At 33.6% G+C, this 27,836-nt stretch overlaps 5 protein-coding genes across 8 annotated transcripts; 2 read left to right on the top strand and 3 right to left on the bottom strand.

The window, feature by feature from the left end:
- Positions 1-8,149: 8,149 nt before the first annotated feature.
- Positions 8,150-9,682, bottom strand: LOC136338868 (uncharacterized). The gene is made up of 4 exons (XM_066281643.1): positions 9,531-9,682; positions 9,366-9,471; positions 8,607-8,752; positions 8,150-8,491 (listed from the first exon to the last, which is right to left on the bottom strand). Exons 1-4 carry the CDS (start codon positions 9,580-9,582, stop codon positions 8,208-8,210), a joined length of 588 nt encoding a protein of 195 aa, XP_066137740.1. The 5' UTR covers positions 9,583-9,682; the 3' UTR covers positions 8,150-8,207.
- A 252-nt stretch (positions 9,683-9,934) lies between these two features.
- LOC136338879 (uncharacterized) lies at positions 9,935-13,615 on the top strand. Of its 3 annotated transcripts, none has more exons than XM_066281659.1 (4): positions 9,935-10,045; positions 10,305-10,477; positions 10,527-10,649; positions 13,356-13,615. In XM_066281659.1, exons 2-4 carry the CDS (start codon positions 10,426-10,428, stop codon positions 13,574-13,576), a joined length of 396 nt encoding a protein of 131 aa, XP_066137756.1. In that variant the 5' UTR covers positions 9,935-10,045; positions 10,305-10,425; the 3' UTR covers positions 13,577-13,615. The 3 variants fall into 3 exon arrangements, with proteins under 3 accessions (XP_066137756.1, XP_066137755.1, XP_066137753.1); XM_066281658.1 differs by having other exon boundaries at positions 9,935-10,098; XM_066281656.1 differs by having other exon boundaries at positions 9,935-10,126.
- A 24-nt stretch (positions 13,616-13,639) lies between these two features.
- LOC136338869 (uncharacterized) lies at positions 13,640-14,966 on the bottom strand. Its single transcript, XM_066281644.1, has 3 exons — positions 14,778-14,966; positions 14,513-14,680; positions 13,640-13,931 (listed from the first exon to the last, which is right to left on the bottom strand). The coding sequence occupies exons 1-3, from the start codon at positions 14,860-14,862 to the stop codon at positions 13,666-13,668; spliced, it is 519 nt and encodes a 172-aa protein (XP_066137741.1). The 5' UTR covers positions 14,863-14,966; the 3' UTR covers positions 13,640-13,665.
- Positions 14,967-15,562: 596 nt separating this feature from the next.
- On the bottom strand, positions 15,563-21,751 carry LOC136338874 (uncharacterized). Of its 2 annotated transcripts, XM_066281652.1 has the most exons (4): positions 20,913-21,000; positions 19,197-19,342; positions 17,884-18,021; positions 15,563-16,599 (listed from the first exon to the last, which is right to left on the bottom strand). In XM_066281652.1, exons 2-4 carry the CDS (start codon positions 19,249-19,251, stop codon positions 16,361-16,363), a joined length of 432 nt encoding a protein of 143 aa, XP_066137749.1. In that variant the 5' UTR covers positions 19,252-19,342; positions 20,913-21,000; the 3' UTR covers positions 15,563-16,360. The 2 variants fall into 2 exon arrangements, with proteins under 2 accessions (XP_066137749.1, XP_066137748.1); XM_066281651.1 differs by lacking the exons at positions 19,197-19,342; positions 20,913-21,000 and adding an exon at positions 21,371-21,751 and having other exon boundaries at positions 15,567-16,599.
- A 422-nt stretch (positions 21,752-22,173) lies between these two features.
- Positions 22,174-27,826, top strand: LOC136338870 (uncharacterized). Its single transcript, XM_066281646.1, has 3 exons — positions 22,174-22,352; positions 22,452-22,604; positions 27,366-27,826. Exons 1-3 carry the CDS (start codon positions 22,295-22,297, stop codon positions 27,650-27,652), a joined length of 498 nt encoding a protein of 165 aa, XP_066137743.1. The 5' UTR covers positions 22,174-22,294; the 3' UTR covers positions 27,653-27,826.
- Positions 27,827-27,836: the final 10 nt, after the last annotated feature.

Here is a 27,836-nt window from a genome sequence, read left to right as displayed (position 1 = left end):
GGTTCATTTTGTTGATCCCATAGCAAATGATTTGGACTCACTGCTACCAACATACAGGGAATTTCAAATTGTACCTTCTCCACTGGGGTTTCGGAAATTACAAAAGATACGAAGATCTTCAAATGGGGGGAAAATCGCGTAATTTCCTACTGCATTGAAAATGTGCTTGTGGTTTTGAGCTTCCATAACGCTAAAACTAAACTTCAAATTACGCTAAAAGAAATGATAACAAAATCTTCAATTTTTAGTTTTTCCTGATCTCGTTGGAAATATTCGGAAAATTCAAGTCTTGAAAATGGCATTTAGTCAAGTGCTAACTTAGTAATTTTGTATTTATACTTTTTCGTATCTCTAATTTCTGAGATCCCATTAGTGAGGGTCGAATTTGAAATGCCTTACATAATTAACAGTTAAAAAATTTACAATTTTCCTTTAAGAAAAATTACCAATACAAATTGTAAATTCGCTGTAAACTGGTTCACGATTGTTCTACGGTGTAAGTGGCGATTGTTATCTACGACAAGAGTAGTAATTTCATAGATATGCTTCTACAGATTGATGCAGTTTATACTAGCAGGACACTGGAACTCTACCAAGTAATTTATTTTAAGTTCAATAAATCATATAAACATATCTCGGCAAACGTTTTGAGATACAAAGTATCAAAGCTTTGGATTTTTTTGTGTTTTCCAGACAGCTCTTATAATTTTTAACATTATATTATATATATTCAAAACTTTACTATTTGTTTCCTATGATGCTCCACAAGTTTTGACATGTCTAGACAATTTACAAACTGCTAGGTGATATTTTTTCAGTGACCAGGCCCCCCTTTAACCTTTCAAAACTTTTTTTGTGCAACGCCATTGACTTCTTAATCACAAATTTAATTTAATTTAAATTTTATTTAATTCCACATTTAATTTAAAACCTTTTTTGAATTTCACTGTTTCATTGTATCTCTAACGTTTTCGAATCATTTCAAAAAAGTGTCTGAGAAAATATTTTAGCATTTAAAAAAATGTTTTGGGTGGGAATAGCATAAGTGCATCACAAATACCGGAAATTTTGATAACATTTTTGACGAATGGTAAAAATTTCAGTAAATTATCTCAAGAGCTATAGGAGCTGTGTGGGAAATACAAAAAAAAAAATCCAAAACTTTGACGCCCTCTATCTCATAAACGAAGCGTTTGCCGACATACATTTATATGATTTGCTGAACTTAAAATAGAGTACAACATCGAACGCCAGAGTCCTGCTAACCTGAACTAACCGAAATTGATTCGTTCTGTATAATGAGCTTTTAATGTGTCACAAAGCAATTCCTGCTCCTAAACCAAAAATTCAGAAATTTATTTCCAACATACCAATAAAAAATTGCTTCGACACCTTACAGAATGAAAACAGCAACTTTTATTGGGGTGAAGGGTGGCTCAAAATTAAGGCTATAATGGTTAGGCCTTAGATCTGTGTAAAGTGCGCTTTTCCATAGAATATCTTGCATATTTAAAAGCACAGTAGCGCTCCATTAATCCGGATCAATTAAAAGTTACCTGATCCGGATTTTGGAGTCACATTAAAATATTGTGTAACGAAACGTAAAATGACGACGAATTATGTGGTTTAATCTTATGTAATAGGGTTAGTTAAAAATTTATATAACGACATCGTTTAAACATTATTAAAAAAATAATAATAATTTTTGTTTGGCGAATACATCCTTGTCTGGGCTCCATTGGACGCTGGTCGAAGCATTCTAAGGCTGGTGATGCTATTCATTTCGACGTTATTTACCTTTGCTTATTAAATCCACCTTGGAACATCTATGGAAATTTCATCGTCAGAATAACCGCCCACGTTATCGCTAATGTCATCAAATTATAAATGGTCGTCATCTCCAACGATCCATTCGCGTACTTTTGATTCTTCTGAATTGTCATCATCCGAATTCATTTTCTACAACACGTTTTCCTGTTCAACCATATTTCGTGGCCAAAACTTTTTCACTAACGCTTCTATTTAATTATTGCAAAATATTGTGTTTATCACCAACAGTTAGATTTTATTGAAGTTCTTTTGGAGGCCGACTCCTTACACACAAATGAAAGTCATTCGGTGGTTCTCCTTCATTCGCTCACTTCATAGTCAGGAGGAATTCCTTGGGGTATTTACGTGCTGTTCGAGTTAAGAGAACCGTGGCGGATCCGGACTACAAGGCGTATAATAGGAATTTACATTATTTCAATTTTGCTTGGACTACAGGAGCATCCGGACCACGGGGGGTTCGGATTAGCGGAGCTTTACTGTACCTTGAAAAGGAATTGAAATTTCCTTCGCCACTATGTAGTGTGTTCCTATAGATGTACCGTCATATTTGACCAGTGCATGTAGTTTAGTTTAGTGTCCATAGCCTTGGATTATTTCGGCACTTTTGCTGAAGGTGGTTCTAAAATGGCATGATGGTTGTAAACAACTCGTTCGAAAACAAATTAATTTTTGGCGGTTACGTCGCACCTAAGATGTCGGGGCCACGTTAAAAATGATAGTCAAGCTGCAAATTCCGAATTTAGCGTCAAAAATATAATGGCTCGAGTCCAGGTTGGGGGCGCAGAAGACAAATCGCGTTTTATGACGCTGTTATAAGATAAATATGTTATCTAACATTGTTATGCAATAATCTCCTTTTTTTACTTTGTTTCTATTTAAAAATAAGCCTTCAAACATAAGTAAGAGTGGAATTGCACACACTACACTCAGTTAAAACCGACCGATAATAATATTCCATCACTCAACTTCCTTGAAACAGACATTTTAAACAAATTTATCGTACCCAAAAATCCTTAGGAGCAATTCCAAGTCTGCAAATAAAATTCTATAATTAAATGGCGATTTCTAGATCTCTGTGGTTGAACGTATTTATTTGATGGCTTTATCGATTTGTAGCTATATTCGCTTTAACGGGTCTGAACTAAACAAATACATCCGCCGCTCGGCTCTCCAATAGACAACCAGAATGATGACATGACCTCCAAAATTCCATTATATCACCCCTTTTGGAGCCGGCCTGTCGGCATACCCTTTAAACAGGGAGACTTCCGTTGCTTTCTCCGCATTCGAATGAGTGAATTAGTCGCCAGCGTTTTGTCAAGACATAAAGGTTTTTAGATTTTGGAGATTTTCTACCATATAATTTTGTAGAACATAGAAAAACTTCAGAACTTTTTTTTGGATCGATTGCACATAGTGTGTCAAATTCGAGTCGTCCCATTGTAATCGCGGTTACCGTGTAAAATACGATCTCGTTTAAATAGGTGCAGAGATGCGAATTTAGATAGTTTTTAAAACAAGGCACGTTCAGGATATATCCGAAACAAACTGGGATTTATGGTGTTCGTAGTAATTTCTTTTGTAGTCATGATTTTGCTTGAAAATTAATAATTTGAGTTGAAACATTATAATTTGAAAACAAATTTCATGCGACATAATTGAGACTGTCAAAACTAGTCTCAAAACTAAACAATTTTTGTAATTTAAAATCCAACTCCTTAAAAAAAACAAATTGATGTGAACTCTAAAGAAACGAAACGTAAGATTTGAAAAGTAGTATGATTACGTTAAGATTTGCTTCAAGGGGCCATAAAAAACCAAAATACGTAAGACCGCCCCTGTAGACGAAATGATACGATTGTCTCACAGTTCGCCAGATTACCAGGGGGTGTAAAAGATATTGAGGCAAACAAAGAATATTAGACTCACAAATATATGAAGTGTCTCCTAAATATGGTTTGTAACTTCAGGGCATCATTTTTTTTATGATATTTAAAGAAAAATTTCTTATAAACATATAGCGGGAAACGCATAGCTTTTGAGGTTCAGAGTGTTGAAATAAAAAAAAATATATTATCACTTGAAATAAATTTGGACCAATCATTGTCACGTTCTTATAATTTAGTAGTTATTGTGTGTTGGTAAAGAGCTACATTTTTACTGTAGTCAATTTTTATCTGCCGCCAGTGGTGTAGCTAGGCGGGAGTGAGTTGACGTTTTCGTCAGATAATGTAGAATGCCAATGTATTTTTAACATTTCTACTATTTTCGGACGCTCTCAATATTTTCATACAAAAAAGGTCTCTTGATTTTTTGGCTAATACTAACCTATTGTCAGAAAAATGGCCGGCAACTACAAACAACAATAAAGATACAATTTTTGTTATAAAATGTTAGGAGAGTCCAAAAATAATTAAAATGCTAAAAAAATTAATTAACGTTTTACATTTTATGACGAAAACGTCGACTGACTCGTGCCTAACTACATCAGTGGCGGCAGATAATAACTGACCTAACACTAAAATAAAAATGCAGCTCCTTGCCAATATGAAATAAATGGAAAATATTAAGAAAATAGCATTGACAGTCTCACACTTATTTTAAATAATATATTTTTTCAAATTTTCGACACCCTGTATCTTGGAATCTAAACGTTTATAGCCACATGTTCGTGGATTTCTTTTTCTTTAGACACTAAGAAACTGTGCCTTAAAGCTACGGATCGTACTAAACAAACAACCTTTATTACTGATTAAACTAGCACTTTACACCTTGCACAAACCATTCTTCGCTACAATTACCATCGATTTTTCTCCCAGATATATTTAATTTACTTTACTAATTTAGCCCTCAATTTGAGGGCTAAACCTCTCGTGGATGAAATTGAATAGTTCATGCTTCCTAGTTGAGTGCGGCAATTTCAAGGTCTAAAAGTTATAAAAATAAATAGTTTCCATTTCCATTACGCCCAAGCCTAGGGCGTTTCAGTTTCTAAATAATTTTATCCGATTCGACACACATATTAATTAATAAAAAGTTACCAGGAAATGCTCAGATATTAGTGTATGTTCGCAAATAGTTCTAAGTTCCAATTTTTTTAAATTCAATCAGTTTTACTTATAAAGAAATTATAATTTTCTGCAAATATTTACATATCGGCATATATTCAAGTAAAAACATCGTGCCGATCTCCAATCCAATTAACACGGGTGAGTTGTATTCTCATATATCCAGATACAGACAGCCATCGGACAAAGCCAAAAATCGCCAGACGCAAGTTCAGTAGATCAATTTAAGACATGCAGCTCTCAGCAATATACTATTAAGAATGAAAAAGAAATTATCCATCAGGAAAATTTTTCAATGAGGTTTTGATATAGATAAAATGTTGAAGTTTAGCTGATCACAAATGCACACGTTAGGAACTTAGGTGACAAGAACGACTATTGCCCATTCTAAAATTTTTTGGAAATTGATTGAAGCTATTCTGAATCCTCTCAACTGGTACGGCAGGAAATTCACCTGTAACTGACTTACAATGGGCTTCATTTTTGCAACGATCATATCTTTAATAGAATCTGCAATTAGTATTCGAAAAACTTCTGAAAACGAACACAAAAAAAGATTTTCATGAAGACAATAGTCCTAAAGACGCGAATCCAGAATATGTGCTCTAGGAGGCGAAGATCTAGAACACTATAGTTCGGAGGATGATGATTGTTAAGGAGATGGTCCTGAAAGCGAATATTTTAAAGGAAGTCCTGAAAAAGATGAGCAAAAAGTATTCCTGAAAATGAAGAAAAGTCTTGAAAAGATGAAGAAGAAAGAAATAATTCCAGTTTAGACGAAGTCGATGACGACAAAAATGGAGTGTCGATAATGGCTCCTATATAGGGCATTTCAAATTCGACCTTCATCATTGGGATCTCGAAAACTAGAGCAGACATGAAGATATTCAGATCGAGACAAATCGCATAATTTTACGCCTGGCCAAATACTGTTTTCAAAATTTAAATTTTTAAGGTACTTCCAAAGATAGTCGAAAAAAACTGAAAATTGGATATTTTGTTTTTAACTCTTTATCGTTATTTGACAATGAACCCTAAAACCACAAATACATTTTCATTGCCACTTTTTCTCAGCTACACGATGACGTTTTCAGATTTTCCATCTGACGTTTCGTCTTTTGCCTACCATCATCAATTTTATTTTGTGTTATAGGCATCACATTAGATTTTTCTACAGAAAAATGTTCGAATGGCAAATCTTAAAGCGACATCGTGCAGATGAGAAAAAATGGCAACGAAAATGTGCTTGAGGTTTGGGGTACCCTTGTCAAATAAAACTAAAAAAAAAAACAAAAATGAAATCTTCAATTTTTAGTTGTTTTTCGGATATCTTCGGAAATAGTCGGAAAGTTCAAATTTTTAAAATGGCATTTGGTCAAGTGCTAAATTACGTAATTTTACCCCCATATAAACTTCTTCGTATCCCCTCTAGTTTCCGACATCCCAATGGTAAGGATCAAATTTGAAATGCCTTGGATGTATTTCATTTCCAATCATCATTATCATATTACAAAGACTTCCTTATAACGTTATATTTAGGTTTGATTGTATGAAAACTGTCATGTTAAAGCCCTCACATAACAATCTAGAGTAAACCAGTAAGAAAACTTCATTATTTGTCCTAATAAAGGCATTTTTCAGATCATAATTGAATCCGGACTTCCTCATTAGATAAATCCTCTTTTAAAGCGATGGTTTCGTGACATTTTATTACTATATATTCGAGCTACGTGATTCACTGAAATTAATGAATAATTCATCTCAGTGCGTCTTGCACATAATGTTCGTGTAATGATGGAAATGATATGCGTTGAAATATACGGGGTGTTTCAGAACTATGGGATCAAACTTCTAGAGTTTGTTCCGTGCAATAATACAAGACATCCAAGTACAAGAGCCCATGCCCGCAAATGTTTACGTTCTTATAATGCTTTAAGACAGTTATTTGCAAAAATATTTTTATTGAGTTTTACTATGTTTCATTTTAATTCGTTTGTACGAAAAAACGCTACAATAAATGTTCAAAATGTTTTCTTTGAACATCATTGCATCTTTTTAAACGACGTACATGTTTTTGGACTTGGCTATAATTTGTTGATAATCGTTTTGAACGACTTCAAATGCAACAATGGTCCGTGCAATCAGGTCTTGTTCTGTTTGCGCTAGCATTTCATAAACCAGAGACTCTACATGTCCCCATAGAAAGAAATCTAAAGGTGTTAGATCTGGGCAGCTAGGGGACCACGGAACCAGGCAGCAGCTCTTACATTGAAACTTGTTGCTTGATATGACACACGCACATCTGCCTATTCTTAATTAACGTAGTTTTCCATAAAAACCGGTTATTTTGCGAACTTTTTAAAATTTGCAAAATTACCGAGTGAATGTGTTAAACTAACGATCGAGAATTTCTGTTATCGGTCTTGGCGAATATAAACATTTAGCAAAAGGTACTTAAAAGGTACATTCCAGTTCAAGAACGACATTTTGACCAATTTCTATAGTATTATTTCATAGAAACAAATTGAAATAAAACATACTAAAATCCGATCAAACACATTTTTCCTCATGATTCTACTAAGACATCGTAATACCGTAGCACCTTAAAGAGACGTTTTGGACACGGGTTCTTATACTCAGATGTTTTCTATTATTGCACTAAATAATTCCTAGAAGTTTGATCTCACAGTTCTGAAATACCCCGTATAATTAACATGAATATTGAATTATACTGAGGCCAAATGCATGACTCAGGAGTGGTACGTTACAAAAGGCAGAACTTCATAATGTTTGTTGAATTTTTGGTGAAGAATTCGTGATTATTTGCTGAATGGCCCGGTTGGGGGAGATTGTCGTTTACACCACGCTTATTATAGTAAAAGTTATATAACATCACTATCATTTAAGAACATCTTTCAACTGCGACCACTTATTAAAATAATATCGCTTTATTAAGATATCATAAGATAAATTGCCTATTTTTTCAAGCTCACTTTGCTCCATCGGTACAACATTATTTCCCTTCCCGCTATTGACTTAGAGCCATTGTCTTCTAAGAAATAAGTATTGATCAACACGTTGTCCATTAGGTACATTTCAGTTAATTCTCTATTTACTTGAATACGTTAACCAAAATAAAATTAAGCTGCTAGTTCATGGGCAACAACTATTTTGTAGATTTTGTCGTCAATATTTTTACAAGCTTGAAGAGTGATGATTGAGTAATTTAATCTTCAAATCTAATACAACAGTACAGTAAAAATTCCTCTATATTATTGCAAAAATGGATATACCACCTATCTTATATTTTTACAAGCCAAGTCTATAAGCTGACAGAATAAGGCTGCAAGCCAAAATTACCACCGAAACCATTAAAGAGGAGGCAGCATCTTCTTCAGGTTCCACCAAATTACCATCAAAACTTAAAGTGTGGTTGTTGCACAAATGACTACTGTTACAAGCTTTGCATGTAAAATGTCCCTGGTACCAGTTCATAGGATGTATGATTTCATTTATGTATTCGCAAAGTGTTTGGTCGTTGCTCACGGAAGTGGTTCTGATCACACATGTACGCAGGGTATGGGTGGCATGAGCTAGAATTATTATGATGTAATTTTATTTTTGGCTGATAAAGTCCAAATAAGGGATTATTTTGATATCAGCAAAAATTAGACGATTAGCAGAAAACTAGAAATTATTTAGACTTACGTTCCTGTACAGTGGCTGTGAGGCAATGTTCAGTAGTAATTAAGGCAGAATTGGTGTCGATGTCCTTTAAAATCATCTCGTTGAGAGCGTTTTGTACGTTATTTAGGAAGGGATTGTTGATTTGTAGATCTGATATGAAGTTCATCCTATAAATAAAATCAAATAAAAAAAAATAGAAATACATGTGTTGAGTAAACAAATTATTCGGGGGCGTCGATGATTTCTTTTAATAGAAGCGTTTACTGCAAATAAAAAGAAAATAATTTACTAAAAATTATCTTCCATTGAAAATCACTCCAGATCTGTATGTGATCCTTAAAATTCCCTAAGAATCTTTAAAATATCCGTTGTTGGAAATTTTTGTAAAATATTCCGAGGTGTGTGCAGAATATTTGAAATTCTTTAAGAAATTGTCAAAAATTTCTTTGAAAGCTTTGAAATTATCCAAAAAAACTCAAGGAACTATTTGACCAATATTCGATAATCTCAAAAATTATCTGAAAACCTCTTTAAAGTTTTAGGAGACCTAAATTTCGACGGAATGCGTTAATGTCATTCCCGATAAGTCTGAAAATGTCCATAAAGCGAAAAGTTTCCAAAATGTAAAAAATACATTAAACTTCCATTGAGAGTTTTAAAGCTCTTTTAGTGGATCTTAAAGAATCTCCGTAATCTCCGAAAATTTCACGAATTTGAATCATTTTCAGACCAATTTTATCAATTTTTTTCGCATTTCTCAAAATTATAAAAGATGCGTACTTTACGTTACATGTAGCTATCCTTTTGTCATTAATGAAATCCTCACTACTTCCGTTGTTGCAATACCCACTGCCGTAGCATCTGTGGCAGGTTAGTTGGGAACGAACTGTTCAGAATAAAATATTTTTAATTAATAATTTACACTAATTTGCTTTTAAACCTTACCCAATGCAGGAAAACATATTGCCACTAGTGCTATTTCCAAAAATGTTTTCATAGTCTCGATTTTTCTGTTTCTAAGTCTAATACAAAAATGGGAACTGTGGATAAAAGATTAAAGTACTATTTCTTTATAAACTAGGATTAAAGAAATTTTATAGACTAGTGCCTTTAATCCCGAAATAATCTCTCAATATATTACTTCTATGTATATTTTTAAGATAAGTGCAATCTCTCATTGTATTTCAATCACCGGTTATTTACAACCGCACACAGAATTCATTTGTTTCTCCTAAATGAAAATTTGCCTAATCATGGTGCCTTTCTTCATTAGTTCCCTCTATATTCAATTATAGATGGCCAATTTCCGGCACTAGACGTGTGATGTATTGATTATGCATGACTCTAAAAATACAAAACAACATCAAATTAAACCGTTGGAATAAATTTCTCTCTCACATGTCTAACCTATAATCCAAATTTCCAGGCTAAAAATACCGAGCCGAAGTGAAAATTAGTCGGTAAGATTTTCTTCTCCAAGGTATACGACGATCCAGTTTGTTGTTTCCAGACCGTGAGTGTTCTACTGTACAACGAGCAAGGTTAGATAAATATTTGCGTGAACACTTTTTTGTCTCACCTCACTCAGCATTTCACTATATGATAAAAAAGTCAAGTGTGTTCAAGTCTGTTCATTCTACTGGCAGTGCGGTAAACTTTCGATGCAATATCAACAATCAAATTCGAAACCTAAAAATCCTCACACGGGGCCTGTTTTAGGCCAACTTGAAAAATGAACGAAAACATATCAAACATTGAAGTAACCCAAACATTTTTGAGTCAGAAATTTGCCGATGAGTATCCGGCAACATTCGGTTGCTGAAGGTTTTCTATGTGAGATATGAGGAAAATTTGGGCGGTTTTCTGGTTAACTGCATTCTTGGCTCAACACGGTAACAATTCCATTGTGTGCGTATTTGTGTTTCAGCACTAGTGTTTCAGGATGTGCCTTTTTATGTTATCACTGTCACCAAACGACAAAAAAATGCATCAACGGAGATCTAGACGTCAAGAATCAGAAAAATTGCTCCAAAGAAGAACGGTGTGTTATGATGAAATATGAAAGTACGTATTATAACGCCACAAGTGCAATTTAAATTAAATCTGGTAAGTGATACATCATGCGTGATGGCAGTAATAAGAATAGGAGATACCTACAAGTTGGCAGTCAATCAAAATTATTTGCAGTTCAAACATCAGATTCATGATTCAAACATCATAATAATTTACAACTTGTCTGTAATGTGTTTCTCGATAATTTGTTTATATGATTCCAGAAATGTACCGTTTAACATTTGCAGTCATTAGTCGCGGTATGGTTGGTATTATTAGCACTTCAGAATCACTATAATATCTAAAAACATATGTGGACTGTTTAATATCAATGTTCAGGTTATGTGCAAATTGCAAAATTGATGTTTTGTACAGGGTGTCTACTAAATAATGGCACTTATTTCAAGAGGTGATTCCTTGTCACATTTTATGAAAAAAAGTCCCAATAAACAGACGTCCTATCTTGCTTCGTTTTCGTAATGCAATTCATAGTTTTATTGTTACACATAGTTTTTTTTCGGTTTTTTTATAAATATTTTCGGACATAAACGCAATATCTTGATGAAATTCAGTATTCAGGGGTTTTCCGAGACGATAAATTCAAATATGATATCGGTTTTACCGCAATATGTAGAAGACCTTAACATTTTTAGGAAACAGTATTTTGACTTCTGATGGATTAGATTTTGTTCCTCCGTCAATTCCGAACAAAAAAAGTATACTTGGTCGAAAACTCTCAGAGGAATGGTTTTCGACATATCGACGATTAAAAAGTTGTTACCATATCATTTTATCGAAATAGTAATTTATTGATAAGCATGTAGTAATAGCTCCCTACGTGTTGCGGTAAAACCGAGATCATATTTGAATTTCATCGAAATATTGCCTTTACGTGTGAAAATATTTATGAAAGATCGAAAAAAAACCCTTTTACACTTTGTATCCTGAAAATGAAGAAAGATGGGACATACCTTCAATGGGACTTTTTTTCATCAAATGTGACAAGGAGTCACTCCTTGGAACTAATGCCATCATTTAGTAGACATCGTGTACAGTGGTAAATAAGTTCAATGAGTAGGGGATAGCTAGATAGAAATTCGCTCAGTTATATGCCATAGTGCGTCCAAAATAAAATACTCTTGTATTCAATATACGAACATTATTAGTGCCCTTAAATCCTTTAAGCACGAAAAGAGTGAATACGAGGGTAAATCAAGTATGAACCGGACTTATTTTTTTTCAAATATTTTAGAACAAGACCCAAAAATGGAGGGTGCATGTTGTTTTCCTACACAACTTCCTGATTTAAAAATAACTTTTTCCCATCGCATTGAACGTTTCTTAATGTCGTTATCGTAAAAAGAAGTGAGGCGTGTTTGCAACGAATTAGGTACGAAGCCATCGACATCTGCGTTTTTATCGAATTTTTCTCTTCCCACTGCCTTTTCCTACGGGCCAAACATGTGATGATCACATGGAGATAAAACTGGACTGTGGAGAGGGTGTTCCATTGATGACCAGTGAATTTCTTCCAAGTGAAGCAGAATCACGTTTCTAATCGGATTTTCTTTTGACTTTTATGACAATATCCTACCTTCGTTTCAGGCAGTAGCTGGCAGTAGTAGATTGAGTTAGCTGTGCGACGTTCATCAAGAAAGTCAATGTGCAAACACTCTTTGAAACCCCAAAAGATGCACTGGTCCGAGGGCGGCAAATATGGAACTCAGCTCTTTCTCGTCCTTCCGGAAATTTGATATGCCATTCGTATACCCGGGTTTTCTTTACAAAGCTCTTTCCGAACAGTGTCTTAAGTCGTTGATGTATTCCCATAGACTTTACACCTTCGCATGTAAAAATTTTTATAATAACGCGATGTGCAACCTGAGGGGGGTACTTCGTGGTTACTGATGGTCATGCCGATACAAAACGGGACCTTCAGAGTCTAAGTAGAATGAACGTGGTCCTGTGATATCCTCACCCATTACCCCTAGGCGCGCTAGCTCCCTCCCGATGCTTTTCTAGCCGTCCGAAAAAAAGTTCTGGTTCACATTTGATTCACCCTCACATTCTGCATTCTATTCTAGCTTTCTTTTAAATTAAAAAAAAATCCAAAGATTTTCACACCAATTTCAATCAAATAAATGGTTCAGTCAGCTTCATTTAATCAATTGTCATTTCTCCGTTCTCGTCCTTAAAAATTAACACTTTTACGAAATTTGTTCTGGATGCAAAAACGAACTATTTGATCCTTCGCAAGATTTCTTAATTGATTTTTTATGCATCCCCAAATCCTCCATAAGTCCATAAGTTAAGACGAAAAGTATATTAAATAGATAAAACTGAAGGAGTTTAGATTTATTCGTTTCCACCACGCTTAAACTGATGCTCGGTATTTTATATTTGTGATATCCTAAAACCCGGCGAGATGATTGACTTGTTTAATCCAATGGGGTAAATTCTAAGATATCGAGGGTAGGACCATTTTTCTCTATTTTGAATGAAATTTTTAGGAAAACGTTAATCCATCTAATCACCGAAACCCGTATATTCACCTTATTTACTGTGACCAATGTTTAAAAATTAACGAAGAAAATAAATTCCAAGAATTTTTCAAGTTATTAAAGAGAGAAGGACCCATTATTTTTCTTTTTGTTTTTGTTTTCCATCAACCTGATATTGTTCTATTTTAAGCTCTTCACTTTGTTTCCTTTGTTTCAGCTTCGATGCCAGGCAGCGTTAAAGTTTCAGCGACCATCCGAGACTGCGCTAAATACACCGAAGACGAATTGAAGCAACAAGTTTTCAAAGACATGAAATATCCCGCAAGGGTGATAATTTTCGAAAAGTGCGATAAGCCCTTATGCAACTCTTCGAGCAAGTCATTCACATGTATGACTCTGTGTTTCATCACTTTTGTATTTTTATTACTTATTAGATAAAGATTGTTCTTTCTTTTCTAATTAAAACTTTTTTAATTAGATACTGTTTGACTTATCTAAAAATTCACAATTAAAAAGAATTATATTTGCTAATTTCTTAATAACATCAAGAGTAATATTAAGTAACGAGATATGGAAGGGCTTTCAGCACCATTTTCCTTGTCCTCAGTTATTAGTTCTCCATTCTCAGTGAACTTGTGAGTGTTACAGCCATCTTCATAGCACTCGGCACAAGACACAATGTGAATTCCTTTATCGGACACAAAATTTTTGTAGAAATTGCAATAGTCGGTGTAATTTATATGCCGAAAAGCACAGCCTCGATGGACCCCGGTCTCTGTAGGTCTCCCAGCATCTAAAATTTTTTAAAGAAAAACCGTGTCTTGAGGCCTGAACAAATCTTCAGCGTTAAAGATTAAAAATAATGATTTTCAGTTGTTTAACTTTCCAAGCTAGACTTTTCCTTGAACTTCAAAAGCGATTAGGTCTAAATGTATACTGATGGTCACTGGTCTACACGCGCCTCTAACAGATGTTTTTTACTCATCACTGAGAGATTTATAAGACTTTTGAATGAAATTATCCAGGTTGATTCATGAATACTTTAGAAACAATTGATTGTAAATGTGTACCAGACCTGATTAGTATAAATAAACACCCATTGACAAAATTTTTTCGTTTTTCACACTTTCCAGTCCATTAGAGACTTTTATTGATATTTGCATTAATCTCTGTTCGATTTATGCGATTATTTTGATACATATACTGGCGTAAAATCCAAATCTCGGTAACTTCACCAAGTGGCTAATTTCTATATAATGAAAGAACTGAAAGTATAGAATTTGCCTGTTACCTGGAAATTATCTTTCAGATAAAATTGTCAGTGGTTTGATATATCGGCCCTAAGATGGTGTAAACTTATTGACATTGTGTTACCTGCTAGATTAATAAACGCCGAGAAACAAGTTACGTTAAGGTCCCATACCCCGTAATTGGTGCAGTTGTATAAGGTGTCATCGGACTCCAAATTGGCGCAGCTAATGCCTTCCATGTTGGGCCAGCATTCGTGGCAAATTATGGTTATGACATTTTCTTCTTCATTTGCTTTAAAGGGCATTTAAATCAGCAAAATTATTTGAAATGTTTTATAAGCATGGAGGTTTTTATTAATTTTGATAAAAAAATAGTTTGTGATGCTTACCAAATGTTGCGAATTGAGTTACCAGCAATACTATACAACCCATCACTAAATTGTTCATTTTTGGGGCAAGCTCAGATTGGATCATAATTATAATATAAGCATTATTGCTAATACAATTCGATTAGTACTGCTTTTACGATATAACGAAATGTTTACATTGCTTTATAACTGGTAATAAAATTTGCTTATTTTTTTCGTCTTTGCGAAATTTTAAGGTTATTTTCATTATTAATTGTTTTATTGTTGCATCAAATTTTATTTCTCTTAATTAGTAGTATTGTGGATATATAAGATAATCATTAATTCTTCTAAAATAATACGTTTTACACTTTCGTTTACTTTCAATTAGTTATTCGATTAATAATTTTTCGAAATACTGCAATAATAAACTACTTATCACAAAAATTTCAATGCCTAGAACGAATGCATCAAACCCACCCAACGTTGGTATTTTATTTACTTGTACTAGCAATGCAGTTGATCAGATTTTACATGGAATAACGTTATGCGTTACATACAAAAGATTTAAAACCAATCGCTATGTAATACATTCAATGTATTGGAAACGTGTTTTTGCAGAGAGACAATGCCCGGCCACATGATGCTCATAAACGATAACTCATCTATAGCGTCGTAAAGTTAACGTGTTTCCTTGGCCTCTAAGCTTTCCAGAACTTTCCCCTATAAAACGCCTATGAAACATGGCAGGAAGAAGAACTGCTATACTGAAAAACCCACGGGTTACTTTAGCAGGGTTACGACACTTAGTTGAAGTTGCCTCGGATACACTACCTCAAGAGGAAATTGATAATTTGCTTAAAAACATGACTAAACGAGTTTCTCAGGGTGTAAATTTACAAGTTGATTATACATATTATTCAAATTTTAATGACTTTGTTTACTTTTCGGGTATCATTTATTTTGTATATATCATTTGTATAGTTTTGTCACTATATTTACAAAGTTTCATTAAAAATGCGCATTATTTCTAAGTTTTGCAATTTTTATGATAAGTAGTATATTTTGCAATACATTCACATCTAAAATAGCAGCACGATAAAGCGATATTTATCACTGTCTTCCTAAAATTAAATCATAAGGCTATTTTCCTATGAGCGTGCGGTCAAATGGCTTTATAGTAAATGCTAAAAAAAAATGTCCGCACGCAAATCAAAGTGAAATGTGTCAGTGTGAAATTGCATTTCTGCTACGAAGGAGGAAAGCCAATTTGTTGACAATAATGACAAACTTTCAAGTTGCTATTGAGGGAGTTTCTGAAGATACGAATAGGAAAGTTTTGGAATTAAGGAGCAATTCTACTACTGCAAAGCTGCATTCGCAATGTCCGCATTTAAACCTAAATTCTATTATTGATTGCAGAGATGCCTCTATTAATTCCTCAGGGAACATTTGAGATTTTTACTTACGTAATTACATATAAACTAACGTTTAACATCAGTTTAATTTGACTTTTGAGCTACAAAAATGTCAGTTTCTGTATTTGGCAGTGAATAATTTTCTACCGGAATATCTTTTTTAGAGTGTCACCTCTAAACTCTTTTCACGGAACAATCTAATCAAACTTAAAGCAATAGTACTCTAAGGAAAACGAACACTAAAACGCTCAAAAAAATATGCGGTTTTAATAGTGGAACACTTGAATTGCACAAGTCGGTACTGCAAGTGGTACAAGTGTGTTGGCCTGGCAAAATTTGGTTTCTTCTCCTCAATTCCTGGAAAATGTCCTCACATGTGGCCCCATATCGCAGAGCTTGACATCCCCTTGTGATATGATTTAAGGGGGGTGTACCAGGAATCATTGCTGAAAATTATATCAATGTTTTCCTGAGACATGGTACAAAAAAATTTAAGTGTGAGTCAAGAATGGCACGTAGTACAATCAGAGCTGAACTTTTCTCATGAGTAAAAGAACAGCTTGATGACACTAACCGAAGACAAGTTGCACAAATTGTTATGAGTGTTATAAGAGATTTTTGCATGCATCCGTATTATACTTTATATGTGACTGTAGATATATACAATGTCTTCTTGATTCCGATAGATTTTCTTCCAATTTACTCAAAAAGTCAATTAAATAAAAAAAACAAACAGTTTTTTGGGTTATTTTATGTTCATGCTCTTAATTGTTAAAATATAATAATGTGGTAACATTTGCAACACCTGAGCAAAAACTGCAAGAAGATTGAAATCTCGTTCGTTAGATATTTTCATCACGGAAAGCACAACATCATCATTCCTTAGTTATATGGAAAAATTTACTACAATCTTAACCCCGTATAAAGAACGCACATACTACATACAGGGTGCCCGGAACAGGCATATCATAAATTCTAGGGGTTATAGAAAATTTTAAAATAACACTAGTACTTTATATTAAAAAAGTCTTAAAGGTCATCGTTACCAAGGTATTCGCTCTCAAAATAAGAAGTATGATGAGTTTTTTAAAAATGATTTAAAATGCCTTTTTCTCACGAACGTCATAAAATATCGACTAAAGCAAGGTACACATTTTTTGGACGAAAATTGTGAAAAAAATGCTAATTACGTCAACTAACTAAAAAATAAATGAGTTTAAATGAGTCATTTTGACTTGCTCTTCATAAAGAGGACATATGAAACATCTGATTATATAAGAATAACACGTGATAACTCATAACATGACTATGTGTTTTTTAAACCGCTCAGCTTTCATTGTTACTATGATAAATATTTGAAAGTTACAGGAAAAATGCTTTTTTTAACTTTTTACTTTAAGAGCGAATAACTTGGTAACAAAGGCCCCTACAATTTTTTGTTATATGAAGCATTCATACTACTTGACCTTCTCTGTAAGCCCTATCATATATGATATGACCTGTTGTTACTGACGGTTAGTTAGCTATTGCTGATTATTAAGATATTCAATGGTCTAGAAAAAGAAGTGGACGAAGCAATATTTTTATAGTTTATGACCTGTAAATTGGTGTTTGGACCGGGCTTCTTTTCGTATTCTTCAGGTAAGAAAAAGGGATATAATACAAGATTATATCGTGTAAAAATTTACACTCAACAATACGGATTTGGAGGCTAATTTAAAGATACTTACTTTGGTAATGATATGCTGCGCAGACCGATGGTCCAATGCAGTGAACTCTGCGGAGTTGCCGTTCATCACCGTAGAGACAAGGGCTGCTATCACCTACTCCCAATCTGGCTACGCATTCGTAGCATCTTATAGCACCACCTGCAAGAAAATAAAAACCGTAGTTTGAATTTGTATTTTACTGGAATATTATTTTCATTTTATCAGACTGTTGCAAAAATGCACATAATCTAGGTTTGCAACATTGCTAGATGTAGCAAAATTTCCGTAAAAGTAATCTACTAATTAATTAGTCGGATCGTTCATTTGCAACTTTTTTAATAAAAGAATTAGAAGTTCTTTGAGGTTTGCCAGAACTTATAAACATCGTAAATTTGTAAAGATAAATGTTAACCAATAATTTGTGTTAAGATCGGATTCATTAATGATTAGTATCATAGTAAGGAATGGTGGAGGCCTAAAATATTGAACTAAGAGAGTTTGAATAGAAAATCAATATATTTCCTGACTTTTTACCTTTTAAACCCCTCTTCATACCTTCTTGGTATTAACAATGTTGCCTTAAAATTAACGGATTTTCTACAAAACTTTTTAACGATTCTTAGCTATTAATAACAATGCAGTGTTTGGTTCTCACAAGTTTTAAAGTACTACACGGGTTTATGTGTCTTTTTTTGTTCCCGAGACATGGAGTATCTCTAATGATAATTTCCTTTCAATTGAACTAAAAATCTGAAGTAGTGTAGAGTATAATACCCCCATTGAACCTGCTCTTGAGAACAAAAGCCATATAGTCTCAGTACTGTGTCATTTGTAATGGTGAATATCTTTTTCTCTTTTTTAGTACAAACATTATACAATTCAACGAATTATCAGGTCATGGGAAAAAAACGTAAAGTCGTAAACGTAAAATTCCTCACGCAATTTCTTATTTATTGCGTATCATGCTCCCAGAATGAAATCGACCATGCAACTTTGTGACGCCAAACTGCTACGAAAGCATTTTGCACATATATGAGAATTATTATTTTTCTTTTTTTGGAGTTTTTCCTTCGAAAAATTTACTTATCGCTTATGAAACTCATTTGAGAAACACTGTCTCTTTCTTCGAAAACTAGACCTAAACTAAAATTTACTTTTAAGAAAACGTTATTGGCTTAATAATATGCCTAACTGCATGTTGGTAACTGCATCGTAGGTTTTTTAAAAATATAAATGCCGATTTCTTCAAAATTATGTCGGCAATGAAAAAAACAAAAATACGACTACTATAATATGATGAAGGAAGATGATTGAGGGTATGATGAATTCACTACCTTCTACCGAATGTACCCCAGTCATCTTAAGCCATTTTTTTAATAGCACCGGCATGGTGCGACACGTCGTTGAAAAACATTTTCAATATGCTTTTCAATGACACCAAAGTTTCTACAACCCCACCCTCAAGTGTATCCGATAATGCCTGAATTGCAAAATCCGTGGTTAAGACAACTAAGTGTAGAATAAAATGGTTTTTAATCAGGAATAAGTAATAGATCTGATAATTAATTTAAAGTTTTATTGCAATTAAACCAAAGCTTAAGCTTTGATGTTTTGTGTTAATAATTATTGATAATAGGTGCTCATTAGTTTATATGCAACATACAAGGGATATTTACATTCTTGACTCACATCGACAAAAGTTTTCTTAGGAATTGCAAGATACTCAGTAACAATTCTCTGCCTTAACTCTTGAATTGTTTTTGATTGATTTTTCAATAATACAGATTTCAAGTGCCCTTACAAAAAGACATCCAAGGGTGTGAGATCGGCAGACCTAAGGGGTCATCCTATCGGTCTTCTCCTTCCAATCGATCTTAGGGGGTAGCTGTTATCCAGCCATTACCTAATGTGTGAAATAAAATGTGGCAGTACCCCATCCTACTGAAATCTTAGTAAATTTTCTCCCATTTGTAATTCGCCCTGTTGATTCTGATGATTCTCTAGCTCAAGGATTATCAACGGTTCGATAGCATTTTCTGAAAGGCCACGGTTTTCACCATTAAAATTACCGTCAATAAACAAAGGTCCTACGATAGTATCTCCAAAAATCTTTGTCTAAACAATCAGTTTTTGTGAATATTGAGTGCTTCCTTCTCTCATAACATGATGGTTTGAATTACTTCAGATTCTAGAATTGTGCCTGTTAAGATTATCATTCAAGTCACATCTGCGCACATTATTGACTAAAATATTTAGTAGTAATTGAGGCTAGTTGGTAATCAAAGGTGGCATCACCTCGCAATATTCAATTAGTCGGTCTGGATCATGTTCATTCAATTCCTGATGAAGTTTAATGTTGCATGGATGAATTTTATGGAATTTTAGAACATTTCGGACCGATGCTGTTGATGATCCCGTTAAATTAGATACGTGATGAATATACAATGATGGATTTGGGGCAAATTGTCCGAGAACTTCGATTTGAGTAAGCTTATCTAATATCTTAAGTTGATTGACTTTTTTATTGATCACAGAAGCGGTTTCTTCAAATTTTTGTGTTAATATCCGAAAGTAGGAAGGATCAATGTTCGATTTAGGATTTCTCTAGCTAAATACATCTATTTCCATGAATCGTAGAAGAGAACATTCCCCGGCAGCACCATAAATAAAAACGATTTTAACCCGTTCTGCCATTAAACAAACCATGCTTCGATTGGAAATTTGCGAGAAGCACGAAGTGAAACTCGGATAATAAACGAAATTCAACAATTCACTGGGTAGAAAAACATTCATAAATATCGCTGAAAGAAAAATACTTAATTTTTCACATTTAACATTATTATTAATTCTTTGATAAGAATGAAAGTCGAGAACGTAAATATCGATTGTACGCTTGTAGAGAAATAACACACATTTATTATAAACAATTATTAATGTTGAAAGGAAAATTTTATGCTTTAATTTAATTACAATAAAACTTTCAACTAATTATTAGTTCTATTACTTACTCCTGATTGGAAACCATTTAATACTACGCTTAGATGTCTTACTCATGGATTTTGCATTTTAAGCAGCATCAGATACCTTGGAGGGCAGAATTTCAAAAACTTTGGTACCATTGAAAAGCTTATTGAAAATGCTTTCCGACGATATGTGGCAACTATGTTCGTGCTAATTAAACACATGACTTTGAGTGACTAGGATGCATTTGTTGAGAGTACTGAGTTCATCATATCCTCAATCATAAACAATATTATGATAGACTTGCTTTTGGAATATTTCCTTGCCGGCATGTTTTCAAGATATTGGCATTTATGCTTTCAAAAAACCCCACCCTGTATAATAATCAATGTGACTAAGTATATTTCTGCTGTTGCTTCTGGCAGCTACCCGAACGCAAAAAGAACACATTTGCAAATTAGATAATCTTCAGTGAAGACTTCCAACTTCTAAGAATTTTTAGAATAGTTTACTTTTGATATCTTGTGCTATTTTCCCCCTTACTTACCCCCTTGAATCACAATCGAAATAATGGCAAAAAGCACCACATAAAAAACTAAATTGCATTTGCACAGCATTCCGAATGGAAATTTCTTAGAATAACACCATCAAGCTTAAATCTTCTGATCTCTGGAAAAGCTCAATGCGTGAGCCGACTGCTGCACTTAATTTGGCCTGAGATTTTTCATTACGATATCCCAATTTCAGATGACCTGGTTTACACTTAACAAAGTAAACATTTTTCCTTTTACCACTAAAGGAAATATTTGGTGTTTTAACGGCCCAATGGCATTTTGCGATAATGGAGAGCTAGCGCACTATTAAAAATTCATCCTTTAGATAGCTTAATTCAGATTATCTAAGCTTACGCTGCAAATATCTAACATAGATGTTATTGGTCATGGATGAAGTATGTCGTTAAATACCGCCAAACAATATTAAATGCAATTTAACTTGCTGTGAGAGCACCGTATCTCACTAAAGACGACCTTTATGCTGAAATTCCGCTATTTGGGTCATTGAGTAAACTATGCTCTAATAAATATGTCATTAAAGTTTGTTATACCACGTCATGGTTTACGATCCATCCTACGAGAGGAAGTTGCATTAAGTCTATTTGAGATTCTTCTTGTGATTCAAGAGGATGTTGTGCATTACTAAGGTCACTCAATTAGACGCAGCTTAAACTTAAATTAAAACAAGCGTTATGAACCGGATAAAAAACAATTTAATAAATCCTTAAAGCTGCTTTTACGACTTATTAAAAGGATTTGAATCAGTCTGAGATGGGTAATAATAATAGTGATATTCACAATAATAAAGACAATCTTATAATATTATTACAACTTATCTATTATAAGTGTAAGCATTAAGTTCGGTTCTCACAATTATTAATCTTGGTTTATTGAAAGATCCTGTTTCTAGATACGATATGAGAAATTTAAGTGTTGCTCTAGTAGTACTGTTAATATGTGGCTACTCAATATTAGGTAATGCCTTCTTCTCAAACTAACTTTTTTTTTAATGAAATAGATGATTTTTATGAAATTTGAAATGTATCGGTGTTTTTCATCGCATGATAATTTCAGGTGAACAGTCGTTATTTTGCTATCGATGCAAAGCTACTGATGGAAATTGCGAAAATTATACTTCGGCCGAAAGTTATGATTGTTATGATCAACTTGGCGACTTTACAAAGAACGTTGCGGTGACCTGCTATTCAACTTTCATCAACTATTCCGGTAAGTATTTTCGTGCCGCTTTATCACTTCATTCAAATCCCATAAAAATGATTTTATTCGTTTCCGATATAACGCCTCGTAACACCTAAACACCCACCCTGTATATGTTTATAGCGGAGCAAATTAAAAAAGAAGTGTGAATAGGAGAGAAGAATGGTAATGCCAGATATAGTCTCCATTATACTCGAGTTATATTTTACAGTTCAGTTAATAATACGGGGCGGCTTAAAGAAAACTTTGCACCTTTATTTTCAGAGTTTAAAATGAAACAGCTTTAAATAGAAAAACGCTCGGATCCATTGGTTTTTGATTTCGAGTGGGACAATTTTACATCGTATTTTCAACTCTCCAACTTCTTCGCACTTTGAACAAGTGTAATAGTTACCCTCAAAATTTTGAAATGGAGGGGGGGATGTCGAATGATATCTCATTTATCACATTTTAAAGGTGGTTGTACCCTAACTATAGCTTCGAAGTTTGCCCTCACTGCCATTAAGCCCATTGATGTGACAGCTCGTCAACCTCTGAGGGGAAAAAAGCTTTTAGGTAATAATTAATTTATCATAATGAGAGTTGCAGACTTCAAAATGAGGATAGGAAAACCTTTAGACCTATACAGGGTGAGTCTTAAGTAATGGGACACAGAGCAACGATGGATTTATGACATAAAAACAATGCAATATAGCTAAATTTATGTTATACCAAAAGTTGATAATAACTAAGGTACAGGGTGCCAAAGTTGAAAAATGAAATCAAATTTTCTTTAATATCTCTGGAACAGTTCGTGCTAATTTCACGAAATTTATTATATAGGAGTTTTTGGAGATGATCAATTCAAATTTATCGACGATTTCGGTGTATCTTCTAGAGGGTGCCACAATCGACAATTAGGAGTCATTTAAACCATTTAAATTTTTTTGTGCCACGGCGTATGTCATTTTGTCCTCATAAAATTTGTTCCCCTACCTTTTCTAGTTAAAAAAGTTATACCTTATTGGTGTCGCTAGGAGCAACGGTTTTCGAGAAATTCAATTAAATAACTTAAATTACCATTTTTTCTACTTGTTGACATGTAACAACATAATTTTTTTGTATTGTTAAAAAAGCACAAAGATTATATGAAAACAATTTAATACCGTAGTTGGTCTTCTATTGATATATTTATTTAAGCTCCAAACGAATATTTTAACAATAACTAAAAAAATTAGAAATTAAACATATCTTCCTGTGACAATAAATGTTCGACGTGTCCACCATTTACTTGGATACATTTTGCAATTCTTTTACAGAACGACCTCTTTATTTTAAATAGCTATTGTTCATTTCGAAATAATGTAGCTGCATTTTGAATTTTGTTTAATAATTTTTCAGGTGTATTTATTGTATTTTGGTAAACGGAAGATTTCATGTAACCCCATACACAAAAGTCCATAGGATTGAAGTCGGGACTCCGTGGGGGCCAGGGTATTTCAAATCCACGTCCTATACAACGATTGGCAAAACGTGTACTTAAGAAATCCCTTACTGGACGGGAAAAATGTGCGGGTGCGCCATCTTGCATAAAAAACATTACTTGCCTTAAATTCAGAAGCACATCATCAAGAAGGTTCCCTAGTTCATTTTGGAGGAACTCTAAGTACAGAGTTCTGTAAAAGAATTGCAAAATGTATCCAAGTAAATGGTGGACACGTCGAACATTTATTGTCACAGGGAGATATGTTTAATTTTTAATTTTTTTAGTTATTGTTAAAATATTCGTTTGGAGCTTAAATAAATATATCAATAGAAGACCAACTACGGTATTAAATTGTTTTCATATAATCTTTGTGCTTTTTTAACAATACAAAAAAATTATGTTGTTACATGTCAACAAGTAGAAAAAATGGGAATTTAAGTTATTTAATTGAATTTCTCGAAAACCGTTGCTCCTAGCGACACCAATAAGGTATAACTTTTTTAACTAGAAAACGTAGGGGAACAAATTTTATGAGGACAAATTGACATATGCCGTGGTACAAAAAAGTTTAAATGATTTAAATGACTCCTAATTGTCGATTGTGGCACCCTCTAGAAGATACACCGAAATCGTCGATAAATTTGAATTGATCATCTCCAAAAACCCCTATATAAGAAATTTCGTGAAATTAGCACGAACTGTTCCAGAGATATTAAAGAAAATTTGATTTCATTTTTCAACTTTGGCACCCTGTATCTTAGTTATTATCAACTTTTGGTATAACATAAATTTAGCTATATTGCATTGTTTTTATGTCATAAATCCATCGTTGCTTTGTGTCCCATTACTTAAGACTCACCCTGTATATATATATATATATATATACAGGGTGTCCCAGATGAAAGTGCAAATATTTTAACCGTGGTTTCTACTAATAAAATTAACAAACGCGTATTTTTTCTTTTTGTCCAAAAGTCTTTCGTTTAAGTGTTAGGGTTCTTTGAATATGAGGCCTTATATGGATAAAATAATTTATGTTAAAAAAGCCTTTCGCGGATTGTCATGAAATTTGGTGCAGAAACATTTTTCGATCGCAGCAGTTGACAAATAAAAAAATTAAATATACAGCTTTGCCATAACTTAGATATAAGGGCCGGACTATAAATATAAGGGCCCATATTTATTTAACCGTTAAATATTTCGATCAAGTGATTACATTACTCGATTGTACCTTTCATTTAGAAACTTTTTTGTCTCTTGGAGATTTTTCGCAGAATGCGTTGCTTTCTCGTAGTAACGACTCCAAATTTTACGCCTTTTTATTGCAGGAATTTGTTGATATTAAGTAGACCATGGCTCGAATAGCCACATCATTCTCCCTGTCATTTTCAGGCATATTGTGGTCAACTAGCAGTAGATATTACACGTTAATGCTATTATTGCCATATTTAATTATAAAATAACATAAAAATTAATTTTTATTTGTTTTATAATGGCTCTTCCGTTTAGCGATCTCGAGTATGCTGATATTCACTTGATTTATGGTGAATGCAGACAAAATGCTCATAGAATTAGAGTTCTCTACCATCAGCGATTTCCTAATCGACGACTTTCAAATGTAAGAACGTTTACAAATGTTCATATCAAGTTAAGGGAATTTGGTAGTTTCGCTCTTTAACGAAGAGAAAATCATAATATTAATCATCATGGGGAGATGACGAGCAAGAAATATTCAATTACTTTGAGGATATTAAAATTGGTAGTTTAAGAAATGCTGAGCGTGACTTAATGATCCCAAAAAGTAGTATTCAAAGGGTGTTACGTCAAGAAAAGTACCCCCTTAGCGGTTAAAGAAAGTCCACGAACTCGTGGTCACTTTGAACAATTTTTATAGTGTATAATTTCATTCTTCTTTATTATTTTGTTTGAAATAATTTAATAAATAACTTTAGATAAACACGGTCTAATCCGAGGAACATAAGAATTGCTTTAAAATGACTACTATGAGAAAACGACGTATTCTGTGAAAAATCTCCAAGAGACAAAAAAAGTTTCTAAATGAAAGATATAATCAAGCAGTGTAATCATTTGATCGAAATATTTAACGGTTAAACATACACGGGCCTCTATATTTATAGTCCGGCCCTTATGTCTATGTTATGGCAAGGCTGTATATTTCATTTTTTAATTTGAGAACTGCTACGATCGAAAAATATTTGTACGCCAAATTTAACGAAAACCCTTTGAAGGGCTCTTTCAACACAAATTATTTTATCCAAATGGGGCCCCATATTCAAAGATCTCTAGAACTTAAACTAAAGGCTTCTGGACAAAAAGAAAAAATACGCGTGTGTTAATTTTATTAGTAGAAACCATGGTTAAAATATTTGCATTTTGATCTGGGACACCCTATATATATATATTTATAGGTTTAAACTGAATCGTTTTGAAGAAGGCCAGTTTTATTCCTCAAATGCAAAAAAGTACAATTTTTATTTGTCGTTTTTTTCTTAGAAAAGGTGGGCATAAAACAAAAAGTGTTCACATTATTTTTCTGACTAATTTATTAAATGCTGGAAATGACCGCGTTTTACCTCCATACAAAAAAATTAATTGTGTTTAAAGCATCGTATAATGTAACGTAACGTTTTGGGTGTAATTTAGTGGCGTTGATGAATTATAGCGTTAGAGGTAAAACTCACTTTCGTTTAAACAATTTGGTGATATCTCACATTTAAAGAGCTTCCTACCTTCATTGTGGAGTTTGCAGCTCTTATTATGATAAATTAATTATTAACTAAAAGGTTTATTTCCCATAGACGTTGACAAGCTGTCATATCGTCATATCGTTGGGCTACCCTGAATATGATCCCCATTCTCGAAAACTGAAAGAAATAACTCACCCCGTTTTTGCTAACTTATTGATTTCTGTGAGATAATTAACGTGATGAAATATTAAACAATAATAATTAGCCCACCTCGGCGTTGAAGAGCGACGCCCAAGATTTGAAAATTTTGAAGAAATTTTCCCGGCGATTTTGATTTTTTTGGTTCACACTTTTCAGTTCAAATCGACAGATGTATGTAATTTTAACACACACACGCCCAGTGAACGCTTAAACCACAGTAAAAATAAATGTAATATTAACAATTCTTACTGGGTGTTAGTAAATCGTGGTACAATTTTTGGATATACTACTTCTTCATCAACATTATTACTGTTTACTTTCATAGTGTTTCATTTTTCTCTCAATTTATCACATGTTTGGAAGTTTCAAAAAGGATTCTAAAGCATATCATTTTAGGCCGCGTCGATCAATTTGGAAATGCAAGAGACAGCGAAACTGGAGTATATAGAGAGTGTGGCATAATTGCTGATTACCTGGGAGACTACTGTGAATGGTTTATTGCAGAACTAGCTCTTAACAACATACCGGTGGTGTCCTGCGAATGGTGCAACAAATCGTACTGTAACAAACACACATTCGACCTAAAAACCGGTTTGATCACTGGGAATAGTGTTAAGGGAGGCTCTGTTTTATCTTTAGTGCTTCTAGCTCTTAATATTTGTTTAATGTATGTTATAATGTAATAAGCTCGATAAATATTTCAAAGAACTAAATTTACATTAACTCTTAAAAGTTGTTTTGCCATTTCGAATTGTTTGCCTGCAGGATTTTGAAGGCAAATATTTGCATCTCTAGAGTAAATAAAAGATACTAGAGTAACAGCGCGAGAGACCCCTAAAGTCTTCCAAAAATAGCCGGGTGAGTAAA

The sequence above is a fragment of the Euwallacea fornicatus genome, chromosome 4 (genome assembly GCF_040115645.1).
Source record: "Euwallacea fornicatus isolate EFF26 chromosome 4, ASM4011564v1, whole genome shotgun sequence".
In the NCBI taxonomy this organism is placed as follows: Eukaryota; Metazoa; Arthropoda; class Insecta; order Coleoptera; family Curculionidae; genus Euwallacea; species Euwallacea fornicatus.
The sequence above is the reverse complement of the archived record's forward strand: the minus strand, read 5'-3'. Positions and strand labels throughout refer to the sequence as shown.

Bases quoted from the DNA above. Each gene is read 5' to 3' on its own strand.
- LOC136338868 (XM_066281643.1), bottom strand. From the start codon at position 9,582: ATGAAAACATTTTTGGAAATAGCACTAGTGGCAATATGTTTTCCTGCA. The intron at 9,472-9,530 runs GTAAGGTTTAAA...TATTCTGAACAG, and splicing joins AATATGTTTTCCTGCATTGG to TTCGTTCCCAACTAACCTGC. The intron at 8,753-9,365 runs GTACGCATCTTT...TTTTATTTATAG, and splicing joins ATAGCTACATGTAACGTAAA to GATGAACTTCATATCAGATC.
- LOC136338879 (XM_066281659.1), top strand. From the start codon at position 10,426: ATGAGGAAAATTTGGGCGGTTTTCTGGTTAACTGCATTCTTGGCTCAA. The intron at 10,478-10,526 runs GTAACAATTCCA...CTAGTGTTTCAG, and splicing joins TGCATTCTTGGCTCAACACG to GATGTGCCTTTTTATGTTAT. The intron at 10,650-13,355 runs GTACGTATTATA...CCTTTGTTTCAG, and splicing joins TGTTATGATGAAATATGAAA to CTTCGATGCCAGGCAGCGTT.
- LOC136338869 (XM_066281644.1), bottom strand. From the start codon at position 14,862: ATGATCCAATCTGAGCTTGCCCCAAAAATGAACAATTTAGTGATGGGT. The intron at 14,681-14,777 runs GTAAGCATCACA...TGCCCTTTAAAG, and splicing joins AACTCAATTCGCAACATTTG to CAAATGAAGAAGAAAATGTC. The intron at 13,932-14,512 runs GTAACACAATGT...AAAAAATTTTAG, and splicing joins GGCGTTTATTAATCTAGCAG to ATGCTGGGAGACCTACAGAG.
- LOC136338874 (XM_066281651.1), bottom strand. From the start codon at position 21,440: ATGCTGTGCAAATGCAATTTAGTTTTTTATGTGGTGCTTTTTGCCATT. The intron at 18,022-21,370 runs GTAAGTAAGGGG...ATTTTCTTGCAG, and splicing joins TTCGATTGTGATTCAAGGGG to GTGGTGCTATAAGATGCTAC. The intron at 16,600-17,883 runs GTAAGTATCTTT...TATAATTTTCAG, and splicing joins CGCAGCATATCATTACCAAA to CAATGATTCCTGGTACACCC.
- LOC136338870 (XM_066281646.1), top strand. From the start codon at position 22,295: ATGAGAAATTTAAGTGTTGCTCTAGTAGTACTGTTAATATGTGGCTAC. The intron at 22,353-22,451 runs GTAATGCCTTCT...TGATAATTTCAG, and splicing joins ATGTGGCTACTCAATATTAG to GTGAACAGTCGTTATTTTGC. The intron at 22,605-27,365 runs GTAAGTATTTTC...ATATCATTTTAG, and splicing joins AACTTTCATCAACTATTCCG to GCCGCGTCGATCAATTTGGA.